The sequence below is a fragment of the Alosa alosa genome, chromosome 8 (genome assembly GCF_017589495.1).
Source record: "Alosa alosa isolate M-15738 ecotype Scorff River chromosome 8, AALO_Geno_1.1, whole genome shotgun sequence".
In the NCBI taxonomy this organism is placed as follows: Eukaryota; Metazoa; Chordata; class Actinopteri; order Clupeiformes; family Clupeidae; genus Alosa; species Alosa alosa.
Window position 1 is genome coordinate 15,871,398 of NC_063196.1, and position 9,057 is coordinate 15,880,454.

General features: G+C 37.5%; 1 protein-coding gene across 1 annotated transcript in view; it reads right to left on the minus strand.

Moving 5' to 3' along the window:
• The window catches only part of LOC125299344 (neurogenic locus notch homolog protein 1-like), a 104,536-nt gene extending 97,769 nt beyond the window's left edge, over positions 1-6,767 (minus strand). Inside the window, exons 1-8 of the mRNA XM_048250586.1 lie at positions 6,689-6,767; positions 6,164-6,304; positions 5,552-5,692; positions 3,380-3,529; positions 2,885-3,043; positions 2,459-2,599; positions 1,699-1,839; positions 1,375-1,515 (exon numbers count right to left, since the gene is read on the minus strand). Coding sequence (XP_048106543.1) covers positions 1,375-1,515; positions 1,699-1,839; positions 2,459-2,599; positions 2,885-3,043; positions 3,380-3,491 — 694 coding nt within the window. The 5' untranslated portion in view covers positions 3,492-3,529; positions 5,552-5,692; positions 6,164-6,304; positions 6,689-6,767. The remainder of the gene's footprint in view (positions 1-1,374; positions 1,516-1,698; positions 1,840-2,458; positions 2,600-2,884; positions 3,044-3,379; positions 3,530-5,551; positions 5,693-6,163; positions 6,305-6,688) is intronic.
• Positions 6,768-9,057: the final 2,290 nt, after the last annotated feature.

The following is a 9,057-nucleotide window of genomic DNA, read 5'->3' on the forward strand; positions in this document are numbered from 1 at the left end:
GTATCCGCTCCAGCAAGAGCAGTTGTAGCTGCCGATTGTGTTGGAGCAGGTGGAATTTGACCACATGGATCAGAGTCACATTCATTGATGTCTATAGGGAAAGTAACATAGAAACTCATCTTAAAGGACATGAGAACGAATAAAGAAACATTTGGAATTCATAACTTCACATTTAAAATGACTTGGAAGACAACATGAGTGCAGAACACTCTTAATAAAACTGGACAGATTTGAGAGATTGCAGGCATTTCTGAAGAGAAATTTTCATTCAAAACAAAAAAAGAATCACAAAAGAAAGTCTCAGGAAAAACCTACTGTACGTACCTATGCATGGGTTGGTAGAAGTAATGGGCAGAGATGTGTTTGTCGGGGTGTATCCTCTCCAGCAAGAACAGTTGTAGCTGCCAACCGTGTTGGAGCAGGTGGAATTTTGACCACATGGATCTGTGTCACATTCGTTAAAATCTGAAAGAGAACATAATCTCTAATTTATTAGGAGAAAATAATATGCAGAATTCATTGAGTGAATAATCTCCCTATATATGAAAACTCTTTCAAAAGAGACTTTAAACATGGTACATGCTCAAATGACCTACTTTTCCAAAGGAAAGAAATCCCAAAAACATTCTCAGGAAAAACGTACCGATGCATGGATTGCTACAGTAGAACTAATGAGAAAATGACTAATGAAACTAATGAGAACAAAACAGCATTCATCTACTTCTAATGTGAGATATTTGAAGAATATTTGTCTTTAGTATAGATTGGCTTTCATTCCATGATGATAGCTAGAAATTTCATTCAAAAGGAAAGAAATCTCAAAAAAGTCTCAGGAAAAACCTACGTACCTATGCATGGGTTGGTAGAAGTAATGGGCAGAGATGTATTTGTCGAAGTGTATCCTCTCCAGCAAGAACAGTTGTAGCTGCCAATGGTATTAGAGCAGGTGGAATTTTGACCACATGGATCTGTGTCACATTCGTTAAAATCTGAAAGAGAAAAATACTATAAAGTTATAAACTCTAAAACACAGAAGTGACTATTGGAAAATAATCTACATGCATGTGAGGTGAGGACTGTTTTAAGATTACTTTAGAAGGAACTGTGTATATGGATTGCATTTAATGGACGGGACACAATTACATAGACAACATGTACAGTACATGACACAAAATGCCCCCAACAAAAAAAAAAAAATATGGAACATTTGCATTGGGAACTGCTTATGGCTGGTTCAGATTACACAAACTTTAGGTCACAAACAAATGCCTTAAATGCATGTGGAAAGTCAAAGCATTGGCAATGAGCACTACGATTTGAAAGAGTACATCAATACAGGTGAAATGAGGACATTATACAAGGTGGGGAACACACCTATGCAGGGGTTGCTGCTGCTAATAGGCAGAGACGAGTTTGTTGGTCTGTATCCTCTCCAGCAAGCGCAACTGTAGCTGCCAACCGAGTTGGAGCAGGTGGAGTTTAGACCACATGCATCAAAGTCACATTCATTTACATCTATAAGAGAAAAAAAAACTCTAATTTATTTAGAGAAAATAACATGCAGAATTGATTGAGTGAATAATCTGCCTATATATGAAAATTATTTCAAAAGAGACTATGAACATGGTACATGCTCAAATTACCTACTTTTCAAAAGGAAAGAAATCACAAAAAAAGTCTTAGGAAAAACCTACATACCGATGCATGGATTGCTAGAAATAATGGCCAGAGATGTATTTGTCGGAGTGTATCCGCTCCAGCAAGAGCAGTTGTAGCTGCCAATGGTATTAGAGCAGGTGGAATTTTGACCACATGGATCTGTGTCACATTCGTTAAAATCTGAAAGAGAAAAATACTATAAAGTTATAAACTCTAAAACACAGAAGTGACTATTGGAAAATAATCTACATGCATGTGAGGTGAGGACTGTTTTAAGATTACTTTAGAAGGAACTGTGTATATGGATTGCATTTAATGGACGGGACACAATTACATAGACAACATGTACATAACACAAAATGCGCCCCCAACAAAAAATAAAATATGGAACATTTGCATTGGGAACTGCTTATGGCTGGTTCAGATTACACAACCTTTAGGTCTTCCACAATGCCCTTTTAGGATTGACCATGCTAGACTAGGCAATCATAAAACCAAATTCTTGTCACGTCTTGGTCGGGTAATTGGCCACATTACAAGATTGAGTAACCTATCGTTCATGCCACATGTCGTCATAGTGTCAGGGTCAACAGAATGCTGTAGGAGATTCCCCCAAAATTCTGAAATGCTAGACTTTTCATTGTGGTGTTGTGGTGGCACGCTGCAGAAAATAAATTGCTGGTCGTTGAGTAGGATATGTTACATTACAAGACGCGTTCCTCCTTCATAGCTTAGGAGGAAATTATCTCCCTTGATGCAGTTAGACAACCATAGTATTTTAATATAAAAACCTGCACACCTATGCATGGATTGCTGGTGTTAATGGGCAAAGATGTGTTTGTTGGGGTGTATCCTCTCCAGCAAGAACAGTTGTAACTGCCAATGGTGTTTGCACAGGTGGAGTTCAGACCACATGGATCAAAGTCGCATTCGTTTACATCTATCAACAGTGAAAAAAACAAGGACAACAAATTGGGAAACTAAGTTAGGAACAAACAGTTCATAGATATTGTGTTGAAAATATATTAAATCTTCTGACCTGGACACACAGGCTAATTGGATGGGCTCAACACCACTTTTGTTTCATTTTCAAAGTGAGGCTGTTTATTTGCCCAGCTCATGTCTAGTTTTACTGTCATACTCAAATTTAAATTTAATTCAATCTCTCATGGCTTTGCATACCCTGTGCAACAGTTCAGTTGAATGAAATGGGATGTGAACCAACCTCTCTGGCAGAACGGCCCATTTGTCGGTAAACCATTAAGACATCCACAGGTGCCTTCGCTGAACTCATCACAGGCTCCATAAGTGATACAGCTGTCATGGGGCCAGGTGTACTGCTCCTCACAGACACACCGATATCCACTCGTGTTTGAGTAACACACTGATGGATGATGGACAATCAGTTACTCTTATGTTATGGATGCAAAGCAGTGTGACTAACTGTCCCTTGATTTTATCATTTATATACGTATACGGTGAGCACACATTCATGAGGCTTTCTTGAGCGTTTCAGAGGACCAAAATGTCAATTAATGAAACACATTAAACTACATATATACAGTGGAGGAAATAATTATTTGATCCCTGACTGATTTTCTAAGTTTGCCCACTGACAAAGAAATGATCAGTCTATAATTGAATACGCTTATTTCAAGTCAATGAAATGCAAATCAATTCATCTTTTCTTTTTCTTTTTTCAATGAGATGTTATTCTCACCTGTTGTGACATTGATGTCAGTGATCTCAACTTGTTCAGTTGTTGCGAGTGGGAGAGGAAGGTCAAGTTCAGACAACTCCATCTTCAGTTGGTCAGCATCTACTGTTTCCATCTCAATCTCAACCCTGTACTTGTACAGTTGAACAGGACCTGTAACAGTCCGTAATGCAAAATACAACTGTGTCATTGTCAAAAAAGAAATAATAGCAATACACTGCATGCATTGTGTTTGGAACTAAAATACTTCCTTGCTTCTTTACAGAATAATTATGTTTATCTTAGAAAACTCTCAAGTGGAGCGCCACAAAAAAATGCCTTAAATGGATGTGGAAAGTCAAAGCATTGGCAATGAGCACTACGATTTGAAAGAGTACATCAATACAGGTGAAATGAGGACATTATACAAGGTGGGGAACACACCTATGCAGGGGTTGCTGCTGCTAATAGGCAGAGACGAGTTTGTTGGTCTGTATCCTCTCCAGCAAAAGCTGGAGTAACTGTAGCTGCCAACCGAGTTGGAGCAGGTGGAGTTTAGACCACATGCATCAAAGTCACATTCATTTACATCTATAAGAGAAAAAAAAACTCTAATTTATTTAGAGAAAATAACATGCAGAATTGATTGAGTGAATAATCTGCCTATATATGAAAATTATTTCAAAAGAGACTATGAACATGGTACATGCTCAAATTACCTACTTTTCAAAAGGAAAGAAATCACAAAAAAAGTCTTAGGAAAAACCTACATACCGATGCATGGATTGCTAGAACTAATGGCCAGAGATGTATTTGTCGGAGTGTATCCGCTCCAGCAAGAGCAGTTGTAGCTGCCGATTGTGTTGGAGCAGGTGGAATTTTGACCACATGGATCAGAGTCACATTCATTGATGTCTATAGGGAAAGTAACATAGAAACTCATCTTAAAGGACATGAGAACGAATAAAGAAACATTTGGAATTCATAACTTCACATTTAAAATGACTTGGAAGACAACATGAGTGCAGAACACTCTTAATAAAACTGGACAGATTTGAGAGATTGCAGGCATTTCTGAAGAGAAATTTTCATTCAAAACAAAAAAAGAATCACAAAAGAAAGTCTCAGGAAAAACCTACTGTACGTACCTATGCATGGGTTGGTAGAAGTAATGGGCAGAGATGTGTTTGTCGGGGTGTATCCTCTCCAGCAAGAACAGTTGTAGCTGCCAACCGTGTTGGAGCAGGTGGAATTTTGACCACATGGATCTGTGTCACATTCGTTAAAATCTGAAAGAGAACATAATCTCTAATTTATTAGGAGAAAATAATATGCAGAATTCATTGAGTGAATAATCTCCCTATATATGAAAACTCTTTCAAAAGAGACTATAAACATGGTACATGCTCAAATGACCTACTTTTCAAAAGGAAAGAAATCCCAAAAACATTCTCAGGAAAAACGTACCCATGCATGGATTGCTACAGTAGAACTAATGAGAAAATGACTAATGAAACTAATGAGAACAAAACAGCATTCATCTACTTCTAATGTGAGATATTTGAAGAATATTTGTCTTTAATATAGATTGGCTTTCATTCCATGATGATAGCTAGAAATTTCATTCAAAAGGAAAGAAATCTCAAAAAAGTCTCAGGAAAAACCTACGTACCTATGCATGGGTTGGTAGAAGTAATGGGCAGAGATGTATTTGTCGAAGTGTATCCTCTCCAGCAAGAACAGTTGTAGCTGCCAATGGTATTAGAGCAGGTGGAATTTTGACCACATGGATCTGTGTCACATTCGTTAAAATCTGAAAGAGAAAAATACTATAAAGTTATAAACTCTAAAACACAGAAGTGACTATTGGAAAATAATCTACATGCATGTGAGGTGAGGACTGTTTTAAGATTACTTTAGAAGGAACTGTGTATATGGATTGCATTTAATGGACGGGACACAATTACATAGACAACATGTACAGTACATGACACAAAATGCCCCCAACAAAAAAGAAAATATGGAACATTTGCATTGGGAACTGCTTATGGCTGGTTCAGATTACACAAACTTTAGGTCACAAACAAATGCCTTAAATGCATGTGGAAAGTCAAAGCATTGGCAATGAGCACTACGATTTGAAAGAGTACATCAATACAGGTGAAATGAGGACATTATACAAGGTGGGGAACACACCTATGCAGGGGTTGCTGCTGCTAATAGGCAGAGACGAGTTTGTTGGTCTGTATCCTCTCCAGCAAGCGCAACTGTAGCTGCCAACCGAGTTGGAGCAGGTGGAGTTTAGACCACATGCATCAAAGTCACATTCATTTACATCTATAAGAGAAAAAAAAACTCTAATTGATTTAGAGAAAATAACATGCAGAATTGATTGAGTGAATAATCTGCCTATATATGAAAATTATTTCAAAAGAGAATAACATGGTACATGCTCAAATTACCTATTTTCAAAAGGAAAACAAAAAAAAAAGTCTTATTTCCTAAAGAGACTATGAACATGGTCTGGTGCAGGTGGATTTTTGACCACATGGATCAGAGTCACATTCATTGATGTCTATAGGGAAAGTAACATAGAAACTCATCTTAAAGGACATGAGAACGAATAAAGAAACATTTGGAATTCATAACTTCACATTTAAAACGACTTGGAAGACAACATGAGTGCAGAACACTCTTAATAAAACTGGACAGATTTGAGAGATTGCAGGCATTTCTGAAGAGAAATTTTCATTCAAAACAAAAAAAGAATCACAAAAGAAAGTCTCAGGAAAAACCTACTGTACGTACCTATGCATGGGTTGGTAGAAGTAATGGGCAGAGATGTATTTGTCGGGGTGTATCCTCTCCAGCAAGAACAGTTGTAGCTGCCAACCGTGTTGGAGCATGTGGAATTTTGACCACATGGATCTGTGTCACATTCGTTAAAATCTAAGAGAGAACATAATATCTAATTTATTTGGAGAAAATAATATGCAGAATTCATTGAGTGAATAATCTCCCTATATATGAAAACTCTTTTAAAAGAGACTATAAACATGGTACATGCTCAAATGACCTACTTTTTAAAAGGAAAGAAATCCCCAAAACATTCTCAGGAAAAACGTACCGATGCATGGATTGCTAGAACTAATGAGAAAATGACTAATGAAACTAATGAGAACAAAACAGCATTCATCTACTTCTAATGTGAGACATTTCAAGAATATTTGTCTTTAATATAGAGTGGCTTTTATTCTATGATGATACATGTAGCTAGAAATTTCATTCAAAAGGAAAGAAATCACAAAAAAGTCTCAGGAAAAACCTCCGTACCTATGCAAGGATTGCTAGTGTTAATGGGCAAAGATGTGTTTGTCGGGGTGTATCCTCTCCAGCAAGAACAGTTGTAGCTGCCAACCGTGTTGGAGCATGTGGAATTTTGAGCACATGGATCTGTGTCACATTCATTGATATCTATAAAGGAAATTTTGGGATTCAGGTTTAAATGTAGTTTGGGTGGAAGAGCATCTGTGCACAGAACAGTCCAAATACATTTTTGAAAGACTTGTAGCTGCAACTGTAGCTGCCAACTGAGTTGGAGCAGGTGGAATTTACTGTAGACCACATGCATCAAAGTCACATTCACTGATATATATGGGTGTTAAATGTATTTGGAGAAAAATAATATGCAGATTTGATTGAATGAACAATCTACCTGTAAACTCTTTCAAAATAGACTATGAACATGGTACATGCTCAAAATACCAGACTACTTACATATAAGAATATAAAAGTATGTCTTACCCTGGCAGAGTTCTCCACTTGGTATGCCTTGGATGCATCCACAAGTGTTATTGATGATGGCATCACAGGCGTTGTATGTCAGACAGTTGTTATATGCCCAGCCATACCCAGGCTCACATATACACTGGGTACTTATACTATTGTAGCACACTGTGAAAGAGGTTATTTATGAATTTATGTATTAGAATTATATAATTATTCTGAAACATGGGTTATGTATTAGAATCATTCAACATAATATTTCAATTGGATGAATTTGTTCATGCGCATAATTAGTCCCTTTGTGCTTTTAAAGTACTATTTTGTCTGCTGTTTCAGATACAGTGGCTTAATAGTAATGGGAAACTTATAGGTTGTATCAGCGATTGTAGGCCCAAAACAGGCCCAAACATAAATGATCACATTCATCTAATCTTTCTTAACGATCCGCTAGCTGCCCGCCCCATAATCAGGCCGTAAAAAAACCGCGTCTCTGTAGGCAGCCTTGGCTCTGAGATCTGCACACAAAAACATTTGCTAACAACAAGTGTTGCCAACCACTCAAAGGCAAAATAAAGTGTTCTAACCAATAGACCTCTGAAGTTCGACTACATAAAGGAACCAAAGCTGCCATCTTTGCCCATATAAGGAGATCCAGATTTTAATTGAAGCTAACTACCTATGGCAAGTTGCATTGCAAGTTAGGGGTAGCAAAAATCTAAGTTTGCCGTTTTAACGTAGCGAAGATCACAGGTGCCACTCGAAGGCAAAGGACAAAACAAAAGTGTGTTCAGCAAAACGTCTGCATTTCAGACTTCTTTGCCCCCGCGAGAGTTAAACAGGTGCGATAATTCAAAAACCCCATGTTATTTTCCCATAGGAAAAATCGCAAGATACCGGATCTCAAAGATCAGCTTTTTTGTATAACCGACGAGATGCACGTTCAGGAGAGTTTCAATTGCATGAGAGGGAGGGGAGGGAGTAGCGAGCTAGCTCTCTGTTTTGTTTGAAAGTCAACAGAAGTGACGTTACCCTGCCATCGCTGATACAACCTTTAATGGTACCTACAAAGATACAGCAAAAACACCTACCTGTTGTAATGGAAATATCTGTTATCTGTACACTGTTGTTGGTATATAGTGGTAGACTAATCAAGTTTACAGTTGACTTTACTTGCTCTAAGAATTCAACATCAGGTCCAATGACATCTGCTTCAATGATGTACTTCCAGGAGCCATTAGAATTTAAGGAAGCTGTAGAAGAGAGAAACTGTGTGAGCGTAAAGAATACACTGGATCTTACAAGACATGTTCATTTTCATTGACAGTAATATTTTGTATATTACTCAATCGATAGTAGTTGTAGCCACTTTGTTCTTGACCACCTTAACCCTCCTATTGTGTTTGTTTCATGGTTATTAGAGTGCATGAAAATGCAATCTACTGTTATCCGATTTCTTATTATTATTATTAGAGTGCATGAAAATGCAATCTACTGTTATCCGATTTCTTATTATTATTATTAGAGTGCATGAAAATGCACTCTACTGTTATCCAAATTATTCTTATTATATGTTATTACAGTGCATGAAAATGCACTGTACTGTTCTTCCTAGGCTTCTTATTCTTCTTCTAACGCAATTAATGCAGCAGGGCCGGCCCGAGGCATAAGGGAACTAAGCGGCTGCTTGGGGCCCCCTGGTGGCCCCAATCGAGTTTCTTTCTTTTTTTTTTTACATAATAAATAACGTAAACAAGTGACATCAATGAATGAATAAATGAAACAATTAATAATTTAAAACAAGAAAATTCTGATTTTATGATCAACATGCCTGCCTACCTCTACTGTGTCTGCCAGCCTTTGAGTCACGCGCATAAACTAGACACCTAGGGTGCATAGACAATTCGTGCAGACACTGC